Source organism: Ochotona curzoniae, unplaced genomic scaffold, assembly GCF_017591425.1.
Source record: "Ochotona curzoniae isolate NIBS_2020 unplaced genomic scaffold, NIBS_Ocur_1.0 contig_43, whole genome shotgun sequence".
Taxonomy (NCBI): domain Eukaryota; kingdom Metazoa; phylum Chordata; class Mammalia; order Lagomorpha; family Ochotonidae; genus Ochotona; species Ochotona curzoniae.
This window is the reverse complement of record NW_024466218.1, coordinates 6,843,751-6,871,475: the sequence shown is the minus strand read 5'-3', so window position 1 is coordinate 6,871,475 and position 27,725 is coordinate 6,843,751. Positions and strand designations below refer to the sequence as shown.

The 27,725-nt window shown below is 44.0% G+C and overlaps 1 protein-coding gene across 4 annotated transcripts in view; it reads right to left on the bottom strand.

The window, feature by feature from the left end:
- The window catches only part of SS18 (SS18 subunit of BAF chromatin remodeling complex), a 68,083-nt gene extending 46,422 nt beyond the window's left edge, over positions 1-21,661 (bottom strand). Inside the window, exons 1-3 of one of the 4 annotated variants that reach the window (XM_040984850.1) lie at positions 21,390-21,661; positions 18,622-18,698; positions 11,667-11,751 (exon numbers count right to left, since the gene is read on the bottom strand). In XM_040984850.1, coding sequence (XP_040840784.1) covers positions 11,667-11,751; positions 18,622-18,698; positions 21,390-21,458 — 231 coding nt within the window. In that variant the 5' untranslated portion in view covers positions 21,459-21,661. The remainder of the gene's footprint in view (positions 1-11,666; positions 11,752-18,621; positions 18,699-21,389) is intronic. The other 3 variants (XM_040984853.1, XM_040984851.1, XM_040984852.1) reach the window with 3 other exon arrangements.
- Positions 21,662-27,725: the final 6,064 nt, after the last annotated feature.

The window sequence follows — 27,725 nt, the reverse complement described above, 5'->3', positions numbered from 1 at the left end:
CACCACACACTGGCTGGCATTAAGTCAGAGCCAGGATAGGGTACATGTCAGACTGTGTTGGACAATGACATCCACAAATTCACATGAGGGCTTGGGGGTGGGCCAGGCTGTACTATGTTGCTGCACCTGAAAGTGAGAGCTGGGAATGGGGAAAAGTTGGCTTTGCACCTGTTGGCAAATGCCGAGACTAGGGAAGGACAATCTTGGACTGGGTGGCACCTGCTAGCACGCTCAAGACCCAAGGCTGGGAGTGGGCCTGATAGAGGAACTTCGGGGACTCCCTTGCTGGGCTGCCGCCTCCCCTGCTGATCATTAGAGTTGGGACTGGGGTTGGGCCCGTTTGGGCATAACCAGGTTGGGCTGGAATGCTGTACCCACTGGTGCACATGAGGGCTAGAATGGGTGTGGGCCAGCAAAGCTAGGCCATGGCAAGGCTGGCTAGGGCCTGGACTGTGTATAAGTCCAACCAGGCTGTACCACAGTAACCCCAGCAAGAGCAAGATTCAAGGCAGGGAACATGCCTGGAAGGTTAACTGTGGGTACTCCCCTACTGGGCTGTATCTACCACTGATAAGCACAAGAACTAGGGCTGAGGGCAGGTCAGGCCAGACAAGGCGGTGGCACCTGTTGACATACCTGAGGGTCAGATCTAAGAGCAGGTTGGGCTGAACTAAACTGTAGCACCCGTAGGTGTGCAAGAGAGTCAGATGGGATAAGGGCTTGGAAGGGCTAGGCTGCAGCAAAGACTGGCACACACAAAAATGGGGATGGGGTGGTCCTGGCAGGAGTTGTTGAGGTCATTCTGACAAAGCCACGGTACCCGCTGGTATGTGTAAGAACTGGGTCTGTGTCAGGCTGGCTGGGCTGAGCCACAGCATCCATCGATTCATGTGAGATATGGGGCTGTGGCAGAACTGACCAAGCTGGATCCACCTTATGCGCATTAGCTGTTGCAGGTGACTGATTGAACCTGACCCTGCACTGACTGGTGCACAGAAGGCTCAAGTCTGAAGCCACCCCAGGTAAGGTTTCTTGGGACACGGGAATCCCCTACTGAATCACTGGACTTAGACTCTGGCCACAGGGAAAATCACAGCATGTGTGGTCTGACCTTGCAATGAATGTATCAGGACTAGGCTTTCTCAGCTGCTAATGCCTGTGCAGTGGACAACAGGCCCAGAGGCACATGTGGGACGTGATGGGCAGCTCACCTAGGCCAGCAGGGGACATCAAGTGCCTCATCAGGAGACAGAAAACAGAACAGGGTGGGAAAGCATCCTGGCTAAGCTTTGCAGCATGTTCCTAGGGATGCACGAAGGTGGACTTTGTCAACCAGCAGACCTTGGGAGATTTTCTAAACCGTGGAGCAATGAAACCACCAATGTCTCAGGGCTATCAAGAACACTCAACTAACATGCTCAGTACACTCTTCCCCTTATCAGGGTCTCTAGGGCATCACCAAAGGACTGTCATTCCCCAGTCATCTGACAGAAAGGAGTGGCCTTCTCCTCCTCCTGCCCCCTGCAGGCACAGAAGGAAAGAAAAAAGCTGAAATATTTGTCCCACCCACTTTCCTCCATACCTGACCCTCCCCACCCTAATCACAGGCCCATCCGGGCATGCATGCCTCTCAACTGTGTAAACAAAACAAAACAAAAAGAACAAGGCTCAAGTACCTTAGTACTGCCACTCTGTAGAAGACCTGGATGGTATGCTAGCTTTCTGGCTTAAGCCAGGCCAAGTCCTGGCCAAGTCCTAGCGCCTGCAGCCACTTCAGGAGTGAACTGGCGCACGGAAAAACCCCTCTCTGTGTTTCTGTCCCAGTCACTCTGCCTTTCAAATAAATAAATCTTTTTTTTTTTAAGATTTATTTTATTTTTATTGGAAAGGTAGATATACAGAGAGAAGAGACAGAGAGGAAGATCTTCCGTCCAATGATTCACTCCCCAAGTGAGCACAACGGCCGATGCTATGCCGATCCGAAGCCAGGAGCCTCTTCCGGGTCTCCCACGCGGGTGCAGGGTCCCAAAGCCTTGGGCTGTCCTCAACTGCTTTCCCGGGCCACAGGCAGGGAGCTGGATCGGAAGAGGGGCTGCCGGGATTAGAACCGGTGCCCATATGGGATCCCGGGCGTGCAAGGCAAGGACCTTAACCACTGCGCCACCGCGCCGGGCCCTCAAATAAATAAATCTTAAAAGCAGATTTAAATATTTAAAGTATTTAAATATTTTAAAAATAGGAGTACCCATTTATGGATATTTCAAAAGTATATATAATAACTATTGCATAACATGATACAGAAATTGAATATTTGGTAATTAGTAAGCTCAAATTTAACGTTTTATTATAAAACTACAGAAAGTTATTTTCAGTATAACTGTATTACAATATACAATTTTTTGTTTAATAATCCATCTGTGTAATTATAATGAACTGTTGTTAATATAGTTCTCCACAAGGAGGCACTAAAGTGACATAGAAATAAATGACAATATTAAAATGTGTTCAAAATATCTGTCATTATTTTGATAGCACTTTCTCACGCTGCCAGAGAAATAACTCCTATACATACAATCAACATCTACTTCACATACAAATGAACCTTATTCGTCAACCAAAACCTGATCAAAAAACCTCAATGATATCATGCTGCTCCCACTTCTTACACTCAGTTTCTGAAAAACAAGGTCAACACACAACTGAAACATCGCAGCAATGTCTCCTACAAACTTCATTCACTCCCCAGGAACTAAAAGGATGTCCTCAGCCATCACCTTAAATCTACATAGAATCTATATTCAGGCCCTACCAACTGATTTCCTCAATTCAATAATCTCACAAAGTGTCACCATGTCATCTTCATCCCAACAGACAACTAACAGAGAAGACAGTCTTACCGGTGAAATCTGACCATCTGAATTTGCCTATCAAACAACATTTTCAACTTGCTTTCACAGTATGACGGTTTTGCAAATTTCCTAAAGCCTGAGGACCCAGGATGTTTTACAGACTAGCTATCTCCTTACCAGTTTTAGTACGCACTCTGCCATTCTGTGCTATACACAGTAAGCATGCCGAACAACAAATCCAATGGTACACTTTACCTCAGTTCTATAAAACAGAGCTTATTCAACCCTGAGTCACTAGGATGTCACATAAATGCATATAGAAAGTAATTGTCTTTTCTTTCTAGAACAAAGGAATCTGCAGGAATATACTTCAAAATTAAAATAAAAAAACAAATCTAATGCACACCAAAAAAAATTGACAAGACAACACTATAAGCCTTTCTTAAAACTGCAGAGAAAATAAAATTGTAGTAAAATACCAACATTAAGGGAAGCAGTTCCAGCATGGTAGCCTAGCACCTCAAGTCCTCGTCTTGAACGCCCCAGGATCCCATATGAGCACCGTTTCTAATCTCAGCAGCCCTGCTACTCATCCAGCCCCTGCTTGTGGCCTGGGAAAGCAGTCAAGGATGGCCCAAAGCCTCGGGACCCTACACCCGCATGGGAGACCCAGAAGAGGCTCAGGGCTCCTGGATTTGGTCAGCTCTGCACAGGCCGGTGTGACCACCTGGGGAGTGATTCACTGGAGGGAAGATCTTCCTCTGTCTCTCCTGCTCTATGTATATCTGACTTTCCAATAAAAATAAATAAATCTTCTTTAAAAAAGAAAAAAGAAAGAAGTCCTTGTCTTGCATGGTAGCTTAGTGGCTAAAATCCTTGCCTAGCATGTACTGGGATCCCATATGGATACCAGTTCATGTCCCAGATGCTCCACTTCACATCTTGCTCCAACTTGTGGCCTGGGAAAACAGTAGAGAATAGCCCAAAGCCTTGGGACCCTGCACCTGCATGGGAGACCCGCAGAAATTCCTGGCTCCTAACTTCACATGAGCTCATCTCTGACCATTGTGGCCACTAGGAGAGTGAACTAGCAGATGAAAGATCTTTCTCTCTCTCTCCTTCTTGCTGTACATCTACCTTTCCAATAAAAATAAATAAATCCTATGGGCCCGGCACAGTGGCGCAAGTGGTTAAGGTCCTCGCCTTGCATGCCCGGAATCCCATATGGGTGCCGGTTCTAATCCCGGCAGCCCCACTCCCATCCAGCTCCCTGCCTGTGGCCTGGGAAAGCAGTTGAGGACAGCCCAAGGCTTTGGGACCCTGCACCCATGTGGGAGACCCAGAAGAGGCTCCTGGCTTTGGACTGGCATAGTATCGGCCGTTGCACTCACTTGGGGAGTGAATCATTGGACGGAAGATCTTCCTCTGTCTCTCCTTTCTGTATATCCGCCTTTCCAATACACTTCTGTTATACATCCCCTTAAATACAGAGCAAGAAAACACAGTACACAACAGGGAGAAAAACAGAAAAGTTTCCACAACATGAAGTCGAACAACATGGTACAAAATTACCAGTGCATTACAAAAGTGATGAAAATCAAAAACCTTGTAGAAATTGATGCTACTGCATGATCTATATGGTGTTGAAGAAATGACAAAATTTAAAATGATTTATGTATTTATTTGAAAGACAGAGTTATAGAGTGCAAGGTCCCAAGGCTTTGAGTCGTCCTCGACGGCTTTCCCAGCACACAGGCAGGGAGCTGGATGGGAAGCAGTGTTGCCGGGATTAGAATCAGCACCCATATGGGATCCTGGCGTGTGTAAGGTGAGGACTTTAGCTAGTAGGCTACCATACTGAGCCCTCAAATATATAATTTTTTTAAATGTTATAGTCTGAGGTTAGTGTTGTGATGCAATGGCATACACCACAATTACCATATTTGGGCACTGGTTCGAATACTAACTATTCCTCTTCCAACCCAGTTTCCATGTTCCTGGGAAAGCAACAGAAGATGGGCCATGTGTCAGAGCCCTACACCCACCTTCAAGAACCAGCTCCTGGCTTCAGCCTGGCCCTGCCCTGGCCGCTGCGGTCCTTTGGAGCCCAGTGAATCAGCACAGAGAAGATCTCTGTCTCGCCTTCCCTCTCTATAACTCTGTCTGACGTCCAGATGTGGAGACACAGTACAGTTCGCATCTCTGCATCCAGACCAAACGACTCCCAATGAAACTGGTAAATATATCCTGACGGTAGGAAGCTGGACTCTCTGACGCTGTCCATGCCTACAATGTCAGCAAATGCTTCAACAGCAGAATGACGGATTCATGACTGCTCATGAAGGACCACCCATGGCAATACTAGAGGGTAAATCAATGGGGGTGACAGCTTAGGGAGGGGAACAGGAAATCCCACAGTCTATGGAATTGTATCATAGGACAACACAAACCAAAAATTAATTAATTAAAAAAGTAAAAAGTTATAATCCATGTAGCTTAAGGGAAAACAAACAAGTAGGTAAATTCATTAAGACAAAAAAAAACCACTACCTAGAGAAAAATGTCCTCTTCTCTGCCCTCAGTGATCTAGGTAAGAATTCTTGAGTCACCAGGACTGATCAGAACAGGTTTAGAGTCTACCATATTTGCCAGAAATGTCAGAACATTTGATAAGAACCACCAAGTTATTTACATTGCCATGGCTATAACACACTAAATTCTCAGCATGCCACTTAAACCTATTGTTCAGTTCCCCTAAGAAAAAATCTACTCCTCTAAATTTCTTAAAACTTAACCCATATGTACGGCAATGACATTAGGCAACACAAAAGCAAAAATCAGTAAAGCATTTGATTTCCATAACAATACAGTAAGACAAGCAGTACAATTCAATCATAAAAAGTACCTTCAAATTATTTGAGGACCCAGAGTAAATTGAGATTTTTATTTCCATTCTATCCTAACAACACTACATGACAACATAAAGCAAAATTTTCTCTCAGAAGAACAAAGAGTTCACTAATGGGTAAGTGGTAACACTACCACTTGCCAACCATAAGTCCCTACACAACTAAATCTATCTGATACATAGCTTCCTCAACCACACAGAATGCTACTAATACATTAACGTGTTCCAAGGATAAAATGTTTTTTAAAAGATGTTTTTATTGGAAGGGGAGATTCACAGAAATGGAAAAACAGAAAGATCTTCCATCCACTGGTTCGCTCCCTAGATGACCACAATGGTAAGAACTGGGCTGAGCTCAGATGAATTAAAGCCAGGAGCCCCTTCCAGACCTCCCACATGGGTATACGGTCCCAAGACTATGGGGTCTCAGCCATCCTCAACTGCTTTGAGGCCACAAGCAGGGAGCTGAATCGGAAATGGAGCAGATGGGACATGAACCAGTACCTATATTGGATATTGGCACTTGTAGTCAGAGGATTAGCCAATTAAGCTATTGTGTTAGCCCCACCAAGGATAAAGTACTTTAAAAAACCAAACACATAATGGTCATCCTTCAGGCACTGGTTATTGCTGCAAACAACCATATTTCAGAAGCCATACAAGTAACAAGTATTCTATAAATAGCAAAACAGAATTCAACTACACCTGCAGGAAAAGGGAGATCAGATCATTCAAATAATCCTCAACCAAAGATTTGTTTTAAAAAGCTAGACAAAATATCAAAGTATAAAACAGCAACAACAAAAAGATTAAGCCAAGATCCAAAAAAAGGAATACAGAACCGATGAATTAAAGTTGGGAGGTATATTTGTTATGAGCATGCTGGCCTACCCAGAAAGCCAGACAAAAACCACGAAGGGAAGCCTGCACTAAGGCATAGCAGATTAAGTCTGCATCCCATATAGGACCCCACTGTTCACTTCCAGTCCTGCACCCTGACAATGCACCTGGGAAAGCAGTGGAGGATGCCCAGGGGCCTGCATCCCTACACCCACGTGGGAGGCTTCAAAGAAGCTTCAGGTTTCTAATGTCAGCCGGACCCAGCCCAGGTCATCAGACATCTAGCAAGTGAAACAGCAGATGGAAGATCTCTCCATTTTCAAGTAAATAAAGAAATCTATTAAAGAAAAAAAGTTGAGGAGTAATACACAGGGAAGAACAGAAGTACAAAGACTATTAAGAGTGAGATCCCTGGCAAATCAGACTTAAATTCTATATAACAAATTCAATTCAGCTGGAGACACCAAGAAAAATCCCTCACCTCTGAAGTACAATCAAATTAACCCCAGACACTGGGCAGAAGGAAATAACAAATGCTCCCAGGAAAATAGTATCCCCCTGTATAGCAAATCATTTCTATAACAAATAACCCAAATAATCTGACTCTCAACCAAGGTACCCAGATACATAGGAAGACAACACAACATGTATGACAACTACTAGACAATCAATAGAACAGATCTAAGAAATCTAAATATTGGGTTTTTTTTCTCCTTTACTTCTTCTTTTTTTTTTACATTTTGAATTCTGTGGTACATTTTTGTATAGGCTGGGATTCCCCCCAAAACTCCCACGCACCATCAGATTTTTCCCATTTTGTTACAATGGTGTAGTCCTTCATAAGGAATCACAGTTCCATCAGTCTCTTATTTAAGTGTACCCCGACATTGTTGGTACAGACAACATCAGCCAGTCCAGCATCCCATTGCCTACACATGACCAACAGTTTCATTGGGAATCCATCTTTCGTCTGGATGCAGGGATGCATAACAACTCTAAATATTGTAACTCTTGGACTTCAAAATAGCTTCCCCTCAAATGTGCAACAGACAAATGAGTGGGTAAAGCACATATTGATTGCAGCATCTAGCTGGTAAGTATGCAATCATTCTCAGCAAGAGGATTTGGGGGGTAGCTGAGAATTTTGCTAATAGGGGGTTACAAACAACATCGAGTAGGCTCACATTCAAAGAAAGCAGAAAAAAGCCTATGAAACTGTGTCACATAATGCAATGTAATTAATTAAATATATATATATATTAAAAAAAAAGATAGCAGAAAATAATTTTAAATGGTAGAGTAGATCTGAAATTTTCAGCTTCATGCTAACCCACCTGGGAGGCACTGGAAACAGCTCAAGTAACGGGGTTCCTGCCACCACATGAGACCTGGATCCAGTTTCCGGATCCGGCTATGGCCTAGTCCAGATCTGGCATTTGTGGGCTGTCTTTTTTTTTTCTAATTTTGAATTATGTGGTACAATTTCATATAGGCTGGGATTCCCCCCTTAACTCCCACCCCCGACATATTTTTCCCATTTTGCTACAGTTGCATAATCCTTCCTAAGGAATTATAATTGCATCAGTATCTTATTTAAGTGTACCCCAACACTGCTGGTACAGACAATGTCAGACAGTCCAGTATCCCATTGCCTACACATGACCAACAGTTTCATTGGGAGTCCATCTTTCGTCTGGAAGCAGGGATGCATGTTCCACTATACCCCCATATCTGTATGTGACAGACCCCAGTACTCTATCACTATACATTTCCTTAATTGAGAAACCATGAAACAAGGTCAACAACTGGTATAAATTAGAACATCCACAATAACAACAACATCAACAACAAATTACAGCACCATGAAAAAACACGCCACTGAGTAACCAACACGTAAGTGACAAAAAGGAAACACAAAAGTCTCGTGGGAAAAATTATGTCACTGTGTAATCCATGAGCCAGTGATGAATTCAACAAGAGAAAAGAAATTATTTGGAATAAACAAAACTGAAATTAAAAACATCAAAACACATGGCAAACAGCCAAAAGAGCAAACAAACAAGCAACTCCCAAAAAATTTAAAAACACGAGTTAAGACAGTAAGACTCAAAATCAACTGCATTTCCATGTAAACAACAACTGCAGATAGAAAACTTAAAAACAAGATATTTTAAATGCCCTCCAGTATCACGTATCTAGAGGATCAGACCCTCTCCAGAAAAATTTACAACTTCATGGATTAACAATAAAGAATTAAATAAATGACTAGAGACAAGAAATATTTTAAAGATTTCATTTCTGTCTTAGTAAGGCAGAATGACAGGGAAGAGAAGGAGAGACGAAGATCTGGTTCACTCGCCAACGGCTGGGACGGCTCAGAGCTGGGCCGAGGCCATGGCTCCCGAGCAGACAGCAGGAATCAAGGTACTCGGTCACCATCCGCTGCCTCCCAGCTGCCCAAGCAGGGCACTAGATGAAAACCGCAGAGCAGCCACGACCCGAAGCAGGAACTGCTATGGGAACTCAGGCATTCCACCTGTCGGCTTAACCCACTGCGTCTTCACAGTTACTCCAGAGCCTGGGTTCTTTAAAGACATATAGTCAATGGAATCTCATTATCAATCCCAACAGGATTACGTCACATGGTATAATAACAACTGATATCTAAGTGTGTATGGAAGTGCAAAGGATGAAGAGTCAGATGTTCTTAAAAAAGAAATAAAAAAATATGAACTTTTCAAAAACATCAAATAAAAGGTTGTAGAATTTACGAAAACAGACAAACAGAACAGAATAGTCATCAGACATAGACCCCACCACCCACACACACACACGCAAACGGTGTCTGATGTGACACAGAGAACATGGTAATAGCGAGAAGATGTTTTATTTTGCTAGCAAAGTTGGGAGTGTGTCTATCCAAATGTAAACTAACAAAGTCAAACCTCCTCATTAGTCATAAAAATAAATTCTACCAGGTTGGTAATGAGGTTCCTACAAGTGAACCTCAGAATTAAACAAATGAAAAAATATATAACTATTAAATAGAACTATTATAACTATATAAACACATATAACTATTTGAAGTTCAAAATGTGTTAGATATTCTCACTCAGTAATCTTGGTATAGTTTTACTGAAAGGATTTTACATAGAAGAATACAGAAAATAAGTAACTAGAATAATGTGATTAAGGAAACAAGATTTTTTAGGAAAGGGGAGATGCAAAAATGTAAAATCAAAACTAAGTAAAAATCCTGGGCCCAGCGCAACAGCGTATGGTTAAAGTCCTCATCTTGCATGCGCCGGGATCCCATATGGTCACCGGATCTAATCCCAGCTGCCCTGCTTCCCATCCAGCTCCCTGCCTGTGGCCTGGGAAAGGAGTCAAGGACGGCCCAAAGCTTTGGGACCCTGCACACACTTGGGAGACCCAGAAGAGCCCCTAGCTCCTGACTTTGGATCGGCACAGCACCCGCTGTTGTGGTCACTTGGGGAGTGAACCATCAGACAGAAGATCTTCCTCTCTATCTCCCCCCCCCATATCCAACTTTCCAACTAAAATAAATAAATCTTAAAAAAAAAAAACTAAGTAAAAATCCTTTCTGATGTAGAAACACTTGTAAACTCAGTGTTAACTCTTTGTAAAAAAAAAATCCCCATGTGTCAGTTCTGTACACCAAAAAGGCCTACACATAATGCAAATTCAGTAATAACAATGCCCCAATCATTCACACTGTGGTCTCAAAATCAACTCTGTTAAAGGCAGAAAAAGAAACTAAAAATCTAGTTGATTCCAGTTCAGGAAAGGAACATAAGCCAGCCTGCGGATAATTCTCTGAAATCCTGAAGAAAAGAAGCTGTAAGAAGGCCGGAGCCATGTCAGGACAGAAACGGCAAGTGGAGGCACTTGCCCTGATTAAAGAAAGACCATTTGAGCATCACGAGGAATAACTCTAACAGACTTAGACATAAAAAATTTATAAAACCGTAAGTTTAAAGAAAACCAAACAAACATAAATATTGAGTTTGCCTTCACAATTTGCCCAAAAACTAGTAACAGAATCAAATCAATCCTTTAGAACTTTCCACAGGGACTCTTTAAGTATATCCAAATGTTTGCTGGAAGGAGGTCCTTTCTAAAAAACAATTGCAGCTAATAAACACAGGATAAGTTATAAAACCAGAAATACACTATTCTATGCTCCTGAAATAGAATAAAGGATCCAGCTAATCAGCATAAATGAGTCCTGAAGCGATGCCGATCCTGGCGGAGAGGGAACTGGACCAGGGTGGGAACAGTTAGACCCACTGATCAATCTCAACGTTACCAAAAATGAAATGATCCAACATGTTCTTCCTGATGTGACGCAACAGGAAATACACCCCACCACCAATGAAAAACTTTAGACAAAAACACTAAATCTAATTCTAATTAAGCCTACCAACCTAATTACGAGCTTACATGAAGACATGTAGGCACATGCTAAAAGCAGCAGAATACAACACACCTAATTCACAAGTGAGGAATGCTACAACATATATCCCAGCCTCTTCAACACACAAACATAAACCTAAAGATAAAATGACACAGACTGATGAGACTAACACAGAAGTCAGCCAGTGCAATTATACAGACAGACTTTTTCTGGATTCTGACGCTATGCTAACGTTTTCTAAAGCAATGGTTGAAAACTACAAACAGAACATCGTTGAGACTTACATATTAAGAAATCAGTAAATTTTATCAAGTGGAATAATACTTCTATCTGCAAGAAATGTATATTAGAAGCATTGACTGGTGAAATTACACAACATCTGTTATTTGGTATGAAACACTTTAAATTTATTAACAAATCACTTATGCAGAGAATGAATCAAATCTAGGTGAATTAATTTAAATCAATGCTGAAAATAAAACAATAAAAGGAAAGCTTGAGATTACACAGAAAACTTTCATACTCTCAGAGTAAGCCAGAATTTACTAAAAAAACTGAAGACTCCATAAAGAAAAATGTTTTATACCAAGAATGACTAGCTTGTACTTCACACTATTTTAAAGGTACTTACTGCTGGTAAAAGAGACTGCATGTTTTGGTTAGAGTCTGCTATTGTAGCGAGGTATACCAAGTTTGTATGCAGCATCTGCTGATACCTATTGAAACAAAACAGATACCAATATTAAAAAAATAATCTCATTCTATCTATTTAATACAAATAGCATGCTAACCATTCTTACTGTTTAATAAGACTTGTTATTTGAAAACATCAACAATAGTTTAATTTTTCCTATTTCTTGTGCAAAATTATTCCAAATAATACACTGGAAGTTAATAATGATTTTAAGGATCATAGCATTTGCTACATATAATTACTTTATTTGCACATATAAGTCAATTCACAGACCAACACAAGGTGCAAGCTCTTAACTACAGCTTAAAGGGAATGCCAACAAAACTGCAAGACAATAAATGAACTAGCTGGCCTGCAACCCAGCTTTCTACAGAGTACACTTGGCATTTTTAAGAGTAAAATTAAGAAATTCAGCAAAATGATTAGTCCTATCCTTCTCCTATCTTCATTTTGACAAAAGCCTCAAACTCAACTATAACCAACTAACTGGGTCAGAATGGAAGAGAAGGTGTGAAGAACACATTTTACTGCCTCTCTCTCTCACAGAGCCAGGACCATGAACCGAAGCCTTCTGTGGTTACACTGCCCATGGATCAAGACTCAGCAGTCACAGAAAAAAACAAACAGGTAATATCTAATGCTAAAAAAAATTGATAAAACGCAGAAATGGCAAAAATTCTAGAATACCAACACCTCCGAGATTGGTAAAGCAAATTCTCTTTATTAGTATGATGTAGTTAAAGCACACTTTCAGTTAAGCCTCTCTTCCAAACTATTAAACTTATACACACAAGCCTCGCTTAGAGCTAGTTGTGATACCATTCCCAGCATTTGGTGTTAGTGCATGCATACAAGCAAATCCCATTTTTAAAAATTGGCAACAAATGACTAGGCTGTTCAAACATTTCATTTACCAAAAATACAAAATAAAATTTTTTTAAAAAAATGAGTCAGAAGAACATATTCAACTAAATAAAGTATCTCAATTCAGATCCCAAGATAATTTTCTGAAACAGACATCACAAAAGGAATCTCACGCCCGGAGTGATAGCCTAGCGCCTAAACTCTCCTTAGCCTCGCACGCGCCACGATCCCATGGGGCGCTGGTTCACATCCCGGCAGCCCCACTTCCCATCCAGCTCCCTGCTTGTGGCCTGGAAAGGCAGGTGGCAATAACCCAAAGCCATGGGACCCAGCACTAGCGTAGGAGACCCGGGAGAGCTCCTGGCTCCTGGCTTCGGATTGGCTCAGCTCCAGCCACTGCAGTCACCAGGGGAGTGAATCAATGGACAAGAACATCTTCCTCTGTCTCTCCTCCTCTCTGTATATCTGCCTTTCCAATAAAAATACACTAATCTTTTAAAAAATTAGAATTTAAACAGGAAAACATTCATTTTTTAAAAAGGCGTCTCAATAAATTATTTGCTATATTATCTTTTTCCGGTTATAGTTTTGTCACTCTTTGCTTATTGGTTTTAAAAAAATGTCTTTTGACTGACCTTCAAATAAACTTTCACGACCAGTAAGTGTGTGATTTTGCACTGCTTCTGAAATGAACCCAATCATGTACAATACATTCTTTGATAATGATTCTTATCTATACCCCCAAGACATGACTAGTATAGGTACGCTATGGTTCACTGTGTTAGTGAACACCTTCAAATGGCACTCACAGAAACCACCAGCTAGAACTTCCTCAATAGTCCACGGGGATGTTGAGAGGAGACTGACAAACACAATTCCACCTCTTACCATGTGTTAAATACCAAGGAGTATATTTTAATTAGAACACATCACCCACTTGTGTGGAGCTGTACAGGATCCCAAGGCTTTGGGCTGTCCTTGACTGCTTTCCCAGGCCACAAGCAGGGAGCTTGATGGGAAGCGGGACCACTGGGATTAGAACTGGCACTCATATGGAATCCTAGTGTGTTCAAGGTGAGGACTTTAGCTGCTAGACTACCGCGCCAGACCCTCAATGTATTTTTTTTTAGATCATAAGAACATATCTGTCAGACTAAAGGAATAATTTACAGAACAAGTTATCTTCCAGTCTAACAGAAGAAAGCAAATTCACTTAAATTATAATGACTTTTTGCATGATTTTATAGGAAATATTCTGAAGTAGTTTGAGTCATCCTAAAATAAAAAAGGCTGATTTAAACAAACGCAGGTTGATTTAGAAAATGCTCAAAGCAATGCCACAGAGTTAATATAAAATCAACCCAATAGCCATACAAGAGCTTAAACAGAAAAGGGTGTGGAAACACCAGCTCCACAGCTCCTTACCACTTATATCAGTGGGCTTATCTGTAGACAAGGTTAGATAGAGCCATACATTCAAACATCTTACCAATGAAAAATGACTGGTTGGAAGAAATATGGTGTTCATTCTCTTATTACTAAATATTTATGTTGTCAAGTTCCGACAACATATGCTGTTCTCATAAAATAACTACTTTTAATTAGAAAATACTTTCAGGCAAAATGATCATGTCTTCAAAAACTATTTTATGAGGGTCAAGCATGGTAGCCTGGTGGCTAAAGTCCTCGCCTTGCACACGGCAGGATCCCATATGGGCACCAGTTTGTGTCCCAGCCGACCCACTTCCATCCAGCTCCCTGCTTGTGGTCTGGGAAAGCAGTTGAGGACGGCCCAAAGCTTTGGGACCCTGCACCTGTGTGGGAGACCTAGAAGAGGCTTCAGGTTCCTGGCTTCAGACGGGCTCAGCTTCAGCCATTGCAGCCACTTGGGGAGTGAATCATCGGACGGAAGATCTTGCTCTCTGTCTCTCCTTCTCTCTGTATACCTGACTTTCCAATAAAAATAAATAAATCTTTTTTTTTTTTTTAAAGATTTATTTTTATTATTTTTTCATTGGAAAGGCGGATATACAGAGAGGAAGATCTTCCGTCCGATGATTCACTCCCCAAGTGAGCACAACGGGTCGATACTATGCCGATCCGGAGCCAGGAGCCTCTTCCGGGTCTCCCACGCGGGTGCAGGTTCCCAAAGCTTTGGGCCGTCCTCGACTGCTTTCCCAGGCCACAGGCAGGGAGCTGGAAGGGAAGCAGGGCTGCCGGGATTAGAACCGGCGCCCATATGGGATCCCGGGCGTGCAAGGCGAGGACCTTTAACCACTTGCGCCACCGCGCCGGGCCCAATAAATCTTTTTTTTAAAAAATTGTTTAATGGGGCCCATAGCTTAGGGGCTAAAGTCCTCGCCTTGCATGCACCAGGATCCCATATGGGCACCAGTTCTAATCCCAGCAGCTCCACTTCCCATCCAGCTTCCTGCTTGTGGCCCAGGAAAGCAGTCGAGGACGGCCCAAGGCTTTGGGACCCTGCACCCGCGTGGGAGACCCGGAAGAGGCTCCTGGCTTCGGATCGGCATAGTATCGGCCGTTGCCCTCACTTGGGGAGTGAATCATCGGACGGAAGATCTTCCTCTCTGTCTCTCCTCTCTGTATATCCGCCTTTCCAATAAAAAATAATAAAAATAAATCTTTAAAAAAATATATATATAAAGCCATCTATAGATCAACACATAAATGAAGGAATAAACAGGCAATTAGGATATAGAATTCCAAATAAATTTTAGGAGGAAGAACAGTCCAGTCATCACTTGATCATCACTAAATTAATCATGTCATGATTGTCACCTGCCAGGATTTATTTATGTGCTGAAGTATGTATGAGTGTCTCATTATCTCCCCAATAAGATACATAGGAATTATAAATGAAAAATGACTAAGAGATGAATGTTATCTCAATCCTGGGACAAACAGCAACCACGTGGCTACTGAAGATGGACAAGAAGGACGCAGAACATCTGTGGTTCTCCTGCCACAAAGTTTGCAATGTCAATTTTCTCAGAGAAATCTACCAGACCCAAAATAGCAGATTCCACAAAATAATTGGTCTAAGCTCATCAACATCATAAAAGATAAAAGACTGAGGAATAGTTCCAGATGAAGCTAAACTGAGAACACAGGGAGTACTACACTGTAACTAGCACAGGGCTCCAAACCACAATAAATCCCCGAGGACAGCGGCCAGGCGGGCAGGGCTGGGAGAGGAGCCGGCAGCCCGCGCTCTCCGTCAGCAAGCACCTACTGGCATTTTAAGACTACGTGCTCATTTCTGAGATACACTGAGATTATGGAAAACAAAACCTTCCAATTATTCTCAGGTGTCTCACAAAAACAATATGACAAAATAAATTGGACCTGGTGGTGTGGCCTAGTGGCTAAAGTCCTCGCCTTGAACGCCCCAGGATCCCATATGGGCGCCAGTTCTAATCCCGGCAGCTCCACTTCCCATCCAGCTCCCTGCTTGTGGCCTGGGAAAGCAGTCGAGGATGGCCCAAAGCTTTGGGACCCTGCACCCACATGGGAGACCCGGAAGAAGTTCCTGGATCCTGGCTTCAGATCGGCATAGTATCGGCAGTTGCGCTCACTTGGGGAGTAAATCATCGGACGGAAGATCTTCCTCTGTCTCTCCTCCTCTCTGTATATCTGACTTTGTAATAAAAAAATAAGTAAATTTTTAACAAAATAAATTGACACAGTACATGGGCTAATATATTATCAATTAGGGAACTTCAAAGAAGGTCTCACAAGAATAGGCTTTTTCAAATACCACTTTTGATCAAACATGTGTATCAAAAAAAAATTTTTTTTAAGGCTATTAGTCACTGCAGACAGAAGTAACTGAAAACCAGGGCTCTGGAAATCCGGCGGAAAGCCAATCAATACAATCTTTTTGCAGGATAATTTGGTAATTCACATGAGCTGACCTAGCAATTCCATCTAAAACCTGCAGTCTACACAAATATTAAAAACAACAGGAACATGTAAACACATATGCACGTATCCACAGAAAAACCTTTGGAATAATGTCTAATAAGTCATTTAAAGTAGTTACCTCCATGAAGGCGGGGAGATAGAAGCAGTGGGAAAGAAAAAATTACCAACTTTTACATGTCTGTGTTTTACAGAAACCAAACACATGTATGACTTTCGAACTTACAAAATATTGGGACAAATATATCTTATTCGGAAACTTCATTAGTTCCATGGGGCGAAACAAATGATGACAAGAAACCAGCTCACCGAGAGCCAGGGTCGCTGGCATTCTCTGCTTAGAACAATGAGATCCAGGAGAGAGATCTGGCCCAAAACAATGGTGAACACAGAATACTCCAAGGCTGCATTGTCTAAGCGCAGCCAGCGCACAACGAAACGTGGCTAATTCAGAATGAGATGTAGGGCAACACACACAATGGGTTTCGAAGGCTTAGTATGAAAAAAGAAGTATAAAAATCTCACTACATTTTTATAGTGATTATACAGTGAGATGATTGTTTTACTATTAACTTCATTTGTTTCTTCTTAGTTTAACAGAAAATTTTAAATTGCATGTACAGCTCACATTTATTTTCTACTGGACACTTTTCCTGAATGTTCGATCATACGCTTACTCTACCACTCCACAGTCCACCAGAGCACGCCACCTAACTGTACTAACTCTTCCAGATCCTAAAGCGTGGCCCTCAGGAAAAACCACCTCTCCCTACTTACCAGACACAAACCTTTTCATCCACATATATGAATATAAATAAATACCCTACATATTTGAATATCTACTTTTCTACACAATAGCTTATACACAAAACTGAAGTCATTCTTTAACAATGTACTGCAACAGATATTTAAAAAAACGGTACCCATTACTCTGGCATAGATCTCTTTTGCGTAAAAATCAAGAAAAACCACATAAATATTCACCATGGTATTCTGTGCTAAGACGAGGGGGGAAAAAAAAACCAATGCCCATCACTGATGAAGAGAATTTGAGAAGCTGCCTACTGGTAAAGATTTTGGTCATAAAAAGGAAGGAAATACTTCAAAAAGCATATGACAAAGTCTATCAACTCCTATCGGGCACAGGCACGCGGCCTATCATCCCACACAGAAGGGCCTGGGTTCGATACCCCCTTGAGCTCCTGCCGAAGCAGACCCACAGGGCGGCGGTGATGCCTCCAGCAGCTGTGTCCTTGGACGCCATGTGGGAGAGCTGGCCTGAGTTCCTGGCTCCTGGCCACGGCAGGCACCTGGGGAGTGGACTAGTCCCTGGGAGCTCGGTCACTTGCTAGTGCTCCCTCCACGTCCGCCTCGCAAATAAACTTAAAACAAAAAAAGACTATTACAAAGAGATACTCAAAAATTCAAGGAAAATGTGGATTATTGAAAAGAATTCATGGATTTTAATGCTTTTGCACCTGACATTACTGTTCAATTGCAATTTTCACAAACTTTTTTTTTTTTAATATTTATTTGACAAGCAGAGCAAGAGAGATTTTCCATTTGCTGGTTCACTCCAAAAATAGCTGTCAAAAGACAGGACTAGCCCAAGCTGAAGGCAAGAGCCAGGAGCCAGGAACTCCATGGGGTCTCCCAACACTCGGTCATCTTTCACTGCTTTCCCGCGCCCCTAACATGAGGCTGTTAGCACCACAGGCAGCAGCTTGACACACTGCGCTACCTCTAGGACTGGACCACCAGAACTTTCTGAAGTATCCTCACACTGCAGGAATTCATCAACACCAAATGTTACAACAGATACACCTACACAAACAGTAGATTACAGGTTGTCAGGGAGTGAAGGATCAGGCAGAATGGGACGTGAGCATCACTGAGCACCGAGCCTCTCTGGGTGACAAGGAAAAGGTTCTCAAATCGACCGAGTGATAACAGCACAATCCAGCAGTATACTGTCAAACACTGCATTGCACACTTCAACAGAGGTGAAATGTACAGTACGCAGATTATACCTCAGTAAAGACATGGACAGTAACAAATTAATCACAAAAGTTTTTTTTAATCTTACTGAGAACACTCTGAGGTCTTTCCTTTATTCTGATAGTCCATTATACACTGAATAAGATGGTTATTTTCATCCAACATCTGAAATAAAATTAGAAAAAGTTTATTGTAAATCTAGTGCATTGAATAAAAACAAGCCCAAGAAATCAAAAAGATGTTTCAATACACACAGCTTGCACAAGATCTCTAAACCAGATCTCCTAACCATACATTCTTACTCCAAAAGCAATCACTACATGTTACATAAAAGCATTTAAGGAAGCATGCAACATTTTTTTTTGTTAATTCTGCTACATGATGCTACACAAAAAAAAAATCCAGCTCATTTTAATAAGAAAAAGAATTCTAAAGACAGATTAGTCTCATAAAATTCATTATAATCTTGTACAAAAACATAATATGCAGTACATACAGATCATTCTTTCCATTACTGGTTTTTTTCTTCAGATTTATAAGAAATGTTTCACCAGAAACCATACAGTATGTTTTTAACACATACTAGAGTTCACCACACAAAATCTTGCTTTACATCTTTAGAATATTATCATGCTTAATCAAAAATTTTTAGTATCTCCATTACAATTATATTCCTTCTGAACTGAGGCCCAGAAGGAAAACATGAATTTGTCTTATATTAACATCTAATTATGTCAGTTATTTGCTTTCTCAGAAGTTGATAAACAAAACAGAAATTGACTTAAAAATCCACCATAACAACCCAAAGCAATCCTGCCTTCAAGTGGTAAATAATTCATCTAAGTGGCACTAAGGAAAGAGTACCATTGTAGCAATTAAAAACCCTGTTTGTTGGGGCCAGCCTGGTGGCTCAACCAGCTAATCATCCGCTACATGCAGCACGAGCATCCCATGTGGACACCGGTTCTAGCCCTGGCTGCTCCACTTCCTATCCAGTTCCCTGCCTATGGACTGGGAACACAGCAGAGGATGACTCAAATGCTTGGGTCCCTGCACTTCTGTGGGAGACCCAGAAGCTCCTGGCTCCTGGCTTCCCATCAGCTGACACTTGGTCACCGGGGAGTGAACAAGCTTACCTGAGATCTCAATCTGTCTCTCCTCTCTGTAAATCTGCCTTTCAAATAAAAATAAATTAAAAAAAAAAAAAAAGACTGGTACTCTGAGAAAACTAAGTTTCAGGGAGGGGCCCAGGTATGCCTGTAAGATTAAGGGACTGGACACGTTCCCCTAGAGTGATTCAAAGAAAGAAGCACCATACCAAACATCACTCTCTCAAAGTAGCTAACGAAATCTGAAATGAAAAGCGACAATCTAGTTCACGTTAATTGGCTTCTGTTCCTAAATGAATCATAAACTGCAATTGCAAGGGAAAGAGCATTAGCAAGTCCTTCTGATGCAAGAAGCTCTGCCTTGAAAAGAGCCACCGCACAAGAAACAAAACCGTCCTCAAATGTGCAGCAACTAAGGTCCGCATCAGGCTGTCTACCTCCCTCCTCCGGCAACCTCTCCACGGTATCTGGCTGACACTGCGGATAAGACACTTCTGAGACAGGTTTTTCTGTTAGCATTTAATGATCCAGAAGCGCTATCATCAGAATTAATCCCTCATCGTAAACCTCCTAAGATTTAAGCAAAGAAAATCCTATCAGCAATAAATAAAAAGCTAAGGGTTTTTCCAGTGCAAACGTGAGGAGTAGGGACCCCTCCAGAAACACGCTTTGCACGTGTCCACACGCAGCAGTTTCTCGGGCTGCAGTCAGTCAGCGCACTGCATTTCCAGGCACTGCAAAGCCAAAGTCGCGTTGGTTCAAAAACTAAGCAACAGTTGGGCCAACGTCAAATGCCACACTACAAAACTGACAGTGAAGAGAAACTAAGGTCATCTAAGATCATCTGCAGTCAGTCAATGGTGCCCCGGGCGGTACTAAAAGAGGACGTTTCTTCTATTTTCATCGTGGTTCCAATGCATAAAATAAACAAAAACATCTAAACAGTGAGTTAACTTTGGAAAGCCTAACTCCCCGAAAATTCAGAACGCAGCCTCGCTCCTAGGCAACCAAGGCAGAAAACCATAAAGGACCTTTGTGTCCCCAAACCGCAGCAGCACGGCCGTAGCTCTGGCAGGACACAGCTCTCCCCGAGCGAGCATCGACCACGACTTAAACGGGTCGCCACTGTCTCCACACTGGACAGCTAACGCCTCAAGAAGGCAGGGGCCACGACTCACCCCACAGCCTCAGCCACTTCAATAAGCACGTGTGCAGAATCTGGGGTTCTCTCCCTCCAAAAAAACGGGGGAGGGCGGTTCTGGGAGCTCCATTCTCCGCCCCCTCGGGCTCTAACAGGGTCCCCCCGAGTTCTTCCCTAACTCGGCCGGAGTTGGCAGGACGGTGATGGCCACTGGCCGGCCGAGACCCGCCGTCGGGTCTGCCCCGAGTCGCCGCGGCGCGCGGGGCGGGGCGACGCCGAAGTAACTCCGGGGCCGCGGGAGGCGCTGGCCGCGGCCGCCCGAACGCCGCCTCATCCCCGCAGACACCGGGCGGCACTTGCTCGGGCTTTGTGCCTGAGGGAGCGAGCCTCGACGAGCCAAGCACTCGGTGGGGGAGAAAAAAAAAGAAACCGGTTCTCCCTCCTCCGCCTCCCACCCGGGCTCGGGTTCCCACACCCGGCTGTTTCCCAGCAGGCCCGCCTCCGCCTCCGCCCCCGGCCCCGGCCGACTCCCGGCCCGGCCCTGCCCCCGGGTGCCTCTCCCAGAGGCGGGACGGGGCCAGGCGTCCCCGACCCACGAGGCTTCACCTTCTGGATTGCAGCGGGAGTGATCTCCCCCTTGCCTCGCTGCCTCGGGGCCGCGAACGCCACAGACATGTTGCCGCCGTCACCACTACTGGCAAGTCCCGAGCGCTCGGGGTGAACGGCAAACTGGGGGAAAAGACGCCGGCCTCTCGGGCCGAACCACCTCGGGAATGCGGGCAGGGGGGATGCTGCGGGATCCAGCACACACCCGGCCGACCCGGCAGAGACGGGAGACTCCCAGTCCGTGGACGTCCGTGCGTCTAACAGGATCTAAGAAGCTGGAGCCTGCTAGAACTTCCCGGTCTCTCACCACGCTCGCACCCTCCACCTTTCCCTAAGCGCACACCCCCGTCCCTCTGCGCTGATGGTACGGTCGCGCCCCCAGTCCTCCCTCCGCTCGAGCGATTCAGGAAATGGTCCCGCCGCCGCGGGAGAGGGAGAGGCCGGGGCAGCCCCTGTCACAGGAAATGCGAGGCGCCCGAGCCGGCCCGCCCCTCTCGCGCGGCGGCCACTTGCCTCCCTCCCCGGCGCTCCGGATCCCCGCGCGAGCCGCGTCTCGGTGCCCAGTTGAGTTTTGCCAACTTCATCGTCACCCCCTCCTGGGAGTTGTCCGGAGACCGGAGGAGGACGGTCGGGGCTCGGGCGTCGGTGCAGACCCGTGGAGCGTCGGCGGAGAGGAGGCAGGGGTGGAAGGCGAGGTGAACGCGGATTCGCTGGTTCAAACGGCCCGGCTACGCCCCACACGCGCGTCTCTGCAGCCCACGGTGTCGCGTCGCTCGGCAGGCCGTTCCTAACACGCCGAAAGTCACCCTAAGCCCAAATCGGGACACCGGGACTGTGTCCGGCTCTAAGGGACAGGCGGCCATCGGGGCCCAAGGACCGCAGGACGGGAGTTCGCCTCTCGGCATAGACTGCTGCCAGGAAAGAAATGTGAGGGTCGACTTTGAGCGACTTATGTCTTTTAAAAATAATAATAATAATAACGATTGAAATAAGGATCTCCTCACTTTTCTAGTTCCGTTCTTCGTGGCTTGTAAATGAGGTCCAAGCTGTCAGTCTTCAACTCCGCGGGGGTGGGAGGAAGACAAGTTTTCAAATTACCGCGGGATCGAGGGTAAATGTGGGTAGTGGATTCCTGTGAACTTTTAATCTGCAAATTTATACTTCCACATAATACAAAAGGGAAGTTTATAAAAAGTGTTACCCAATGTTAATGAGAATCAAAAACCTCTACTTGTGCTGAGAAAGACCAGCAAACAAGGACTGAAGTTGACCGGGTCTTTCCAGTTGGAACTGGAGGTCTGCATGGTGCTTGGACACGAGGTGTGAACATCCTAGCCACCTTAAAGGGAAGAAAATTTGTAATTATTCCGTAGGAATTTAAATATTTTTGTATTCAATAGCCTAATCCTTGAGAAAAAAAAAATACTCTGGTTTACTGGGAATTATTGTAATCACAGCAGTGCCAGGCGTAGGTCAGTCGAAGGGGACTGAGTAAACAGCTGGATAATGCTGCTGCCGCCGTCACCCCAACACTCTCTTCTATGCTGGTTAAAAGTGGAGTAAATACATACACACCGAAAATTATGAAATTGAGTCTGCCCAAGGTGTTTCCCTTCATAATAGCAGGTTCCCAAAGCCCCATGCATGAATAACCACACCATTTTCTATGATTCAGTGCATGCCATAAAAATGATTTTTTTAAACATTTTTGTCCATAAGATGGCTTGGGAAGCATTGGATATAGTTAGAAATATAGATTTTTTTTTAAAGATTTTTATTGAGAATCAGATATACAGAGAGGAGGAAAGACAGGAAGATCTTCCATCCACTGGTTCACTCTCCAATCTGAAGCCAGGAGTCATGAGCTTCTCCCAGGTCTCCCATGTAGGTATAGGGTCTCAAGGGTTTGGGCCATGCTCCACTGCTTTCAGGACTGCAAGCAGGGAGCTGGATGGGAAGTGGAGCAGCCAGGATAGGAACTGGCACCCATCAGAACTTGACACATTCAAAGTGAGGATTTTAGCCACTAGGCTACCGCGCTGGGCCCAATATAGATTATCTTGAGAGAAAACACTTAGATAGGCCCCTACCCCTCTCCCAAGATTCTTTGGTGCAGTGCAGTCGGTTGGTCTGAGCTTCCTGGAAGCATAGGCAACTCAGAGGGAGGGGGAAGAGGAGTTAGAGAGAGTGGAGGACTTAGACTCTTGGAGCAATTGTCACTTTGAAGAAGCCTGAGCTGGGAGATACAGTGATTCATTAGTGCACAGTGGGGATGCAAGCTGAGAAGTGTGTCCTTAGGCGATTTCCTAACTGCAAACACAGAGTGGCCCTAACCAACCTGGATGTGGTAGGTCACTCACGGCAGTGACCTCTTGAGCCAATCAAGAGCCTAGGTAAACACTAAGGCTGCTGCCTGTGCAAACTGGTGTGCTGTTTACAAGCAGCCTGTGTTGGTAAGTAGGAATATGCTGTAAACAGTAGTATGACAAGCAGATAATACACATAGCTTTTTCCTATTAAGTAGCATAAGTAAATAATTCTGTAAGTTCTACTTTATGACTGGCAGAGCAGATCTGTTTACACCAGCATCACTACTTGCACAAGTAATACCGCTGTGACATAACTACCACATCAGTAGCCCATAGAAACATTTCAGGGCCCAGCCCAATGTTCAGTGGTCAACCACTCCCCTTGCAAGTGCCAGGATCCCATATGGGCACCAGTGCATGTCCTGGCTGCTGAACCTCCAGTTCAACTCCCTGCTTATCGCCTAGGAAAGCAGTGCAGGATGGCCCAATCCTTGGGACTCTGCACCTGCAGGAGAGACCAGAAAGAAATTTGTGCCTTCGGATTGGCTCTGCTCCGGCTGTTGTTGCCATTTGGACAGTGAACCAGTGAATGGAAGCTCTTTCCTGTCCTTCTATCAATAAGATTTGCCTTTCCAATTTTTCAGCTCCATCAGAATTTCATAGGATCACCATCACATATGTAATCCTTCATTGACAGGTGGTTAAATGGCACCTAACTGTACTTCAGAGGACACAGAGTACTGTCTCACATCACCAATAGTTTTGAGCAGAATACTGAGGTAAGTTGAGTGGTAGCAGAGTTGGGAGGAAGGGGATGTGAACGAGGCCTCAGTATTTAGTGAAGGAAGAGAGGGAGAGCAGATGTGGGAAGCTGGCACTAGTCTGAGAAATTACTTAAGATATTTAACGATAAGCTAGCCAGCAATCATCTTCCCAACCAGTTAAAATCAGTCTTGTAATTTATACTCTCTTGGGTTGAAACATCTGAAAAAAGCATAGGAGTCATGTAACCAAAAGACGAAAAATTTCTTGCATTAATCCTAACACAAGTACATACTGAAATTCAGAGTAAAGTAATCTGCATGAACAGTTAATTCTTGGTTACATTGATGAATATTGACAGATGATGAGAAATTGTGCACGTCTGAGTTTCAAATAGGTTTCAAAGATTGATTTCTTGGGCCTGACATGATGGCTCAACTGGCTAATCTTTCCCGTGCAAGCTCCAAGATCCCATCTGGGCGCCAGTTCGTGTCCCAGCTGCTGAACTGGCTCAGCTCTGGCCATTGTGGCCATGTTGGGAGTGAACCAGTGGAAGGAAGATCTTTCATCTCTCTCTTCTTTTCTCTGTAAATCTGCCTTTCCAACCAACCCTCACCCATTCTGATTTATGCTTGCACCAGTAGGGTGGGCCAGGCTGACCCAGGCTACAGCAACCAGTGGCAAATGCCAAGACAAGGGGGACCATGCCCAACTGGGCTGCAGCACCCAACCAGCACAGCTGAGAACCAGGGAGGGTTCCCAGGTAGGAGAAATGTGGAGGCCCCCCTGCTGGAACACTACTCCCACTGGAGAATGTGAGTTGGGATGCAGGCAGACTGGGCAGGGCTACAACACCTGTGAGCCTCATGTGAGCCAATCAGGGAAGAGCCAGGCTTGCTTGACTGTCCCTACTGGTGCAAGACAGAACTGACCCAGTAATTGCAACCACCAGTGTGTGCATAGGTACACACAATAGATTGTGCCACATCCTGTTTTGGCAAGCACACAAAAGAATCAGGTCTCGGATCACCTCAGTTTCTTTGGGGATCGCCCCAACTGAACTTCTGCGCGCAGAACTCCAACCATGAAGAGAAGTGCAGGTTCCATGGTTTGACCATGGAGTGCATGTGTCAGAGCTAGGCCTCCTCAGCAGCTTAGACGGAGCAGTGGACAGCATATCCAAATGCATATGGAAGATATGACAGTACATCAGAACATGCAGATGACACCTGGTACCACAACAGAGGATGGAGGACAGAACAAATCAATCAACTACCCCAACCATGTGTTAACAGTGAAAATCTAGGCAATTGGAGACTCTAAGATGGACTATGTCAGCCAGTGGAATATGGAGAGATTTCATCATGCTTGGGGTGGAGGCAGCAATTCAGAACTGTTGAACTATCAAAACCACTTGAGCAGGGCCCTCAGAACATGACCCACATTAGGGACCTGGGGATGGGTGGGAGGCTGGGTGGGGCTTCTTCCCTTATCTTCTTCCTTCCCCCAGATACAGGAAGGAAAAAAGAGAATGTGTAAAAATGATGTCATCCACTTTCCTGTAGCCCTTGAGTCTTTGCACCCTAATCAACTATGCAAAAATCACCAAAAATAAAAAATTTTAAAACAACAACAACAACAACAAAATTGTGTGCCTCAGTGACTGGTTAAGCCAGGTATAGCTCTCCATATTTACCTAATTAAAAATTAAACACTGGAGGAACCAGCACTTCATTAGGCTAATTCTCAGCCTTCAAGCATTTTCTTAGGTATTGGTTGGTATCCCGGCTGCTCTACTTCCAATCAAGTTCCATGATTATGGCCTAGGAACTTAGTGGAGGATGCCCCAAGCCCTTGGGATCCTGTACGCTCAGGGGAGCACCAGAAGAACTCCTGGCTCCTGGCACTGGACAGACTGAGATTTGGCCATTACAGACATTAGGAGAGTGCATTAGCATATGGAAGATCTTTCCCTTTGTCCCGTCTCTGTCAAGCTGCCATTCAAATAAAAATAAATAAAGTTTTTTAAAAGTTAAAGCCTGGGGCCCGGCGCAATAGTGTAGTGGTTAAAGACCTCATCTTGCATGCGCCAGGATCCCATATGCGCACCAGTTCTAATCCCGGCTGGCCTGCTTTCCATCCAGCTCCCTGCTTGTGGCCTGGGAAAGCAGTCAAGGACACCCCAAAGCCTTGGGACCCTGCACCCGCGTGGGAGACACGGAAGAGCTCCTGGCTCCTGGCTTCAGATTGGCTCAGCTCCAGCTGTTGCGGCCGCTCAGGGAATGAATCATCGGACAGAATAACTTCCTCTCTGTCTCTCGTCCTCTCTGTATATCTGCCTTTCCAATAAAAATAAACAAATAAATCTTTTAAAAAATTAAAGCCTGGAAACCTTTAAACATAAGTGAAGCAATGATATCGTCACACTGAACACATGGTCTATGAAAAATGCCATGTTTGCTCATTAGAAAACAATAAATTCAAGGAGTGGTAAAATTTGTTTTTAACATTTTAGGTTCTGGAGGGTATCAAAAACCTCTAGGGAAGGATAATACTCTCTAAAATAAACAAGGTAACAAAATTAGAAAAAAATAACATAAAAAAAAAATTGATAGACCCTGTTAGGTCAATAGGAAAGACAAAACAGTTAACCCTCCTCCATCACCACAACTGCTACAATTACCTATTGATCAAAAATTCAACATCAAAAAGCTGTACCAGACACATATAAATAGAAAACAATCAGATGAAATTTAACTGTGAATACTGATGATTACATTAAGTACAAAAGGTTCAAAGGCTCCAGTTAAGTGGCAGAGATTCCCAAAAGGAATTCACTAAAAACTTCATCTCAGAAATCCTAATCCTGCAAAAATGGTCACTGGAGCCACTTAGCGAAGGAGTCAGTAGATGGAAACTCTCTCCCACTCTGTCTCTCCCCCTCTCTCTAATCCTGAATTTCAAATAAATAAATAAAGCTATTATCTTAAAGATACCTTTTTCTTAAGTGTACCATTTACTGGCAGAACAGAGCAAAAATCGATTTTTTAAAAAATGCACCGCATTTTCAGAGAGTCTATTTTTACTGTTTGTTTTCTGCAAAAGGCAGAGCGACCAATAGAGAAAGAGAGAGAGATTTCCCACCCACTGGTTCATCCTCCAAAAGCCTTAAACAGCCAAGCCAAGCCGCAGCAATCCAGAGACTCAGTCCAGCTCTGTCTCACAGGTAGCACCAACCCAGCCACTTAAGCCATTTCCTACTTCC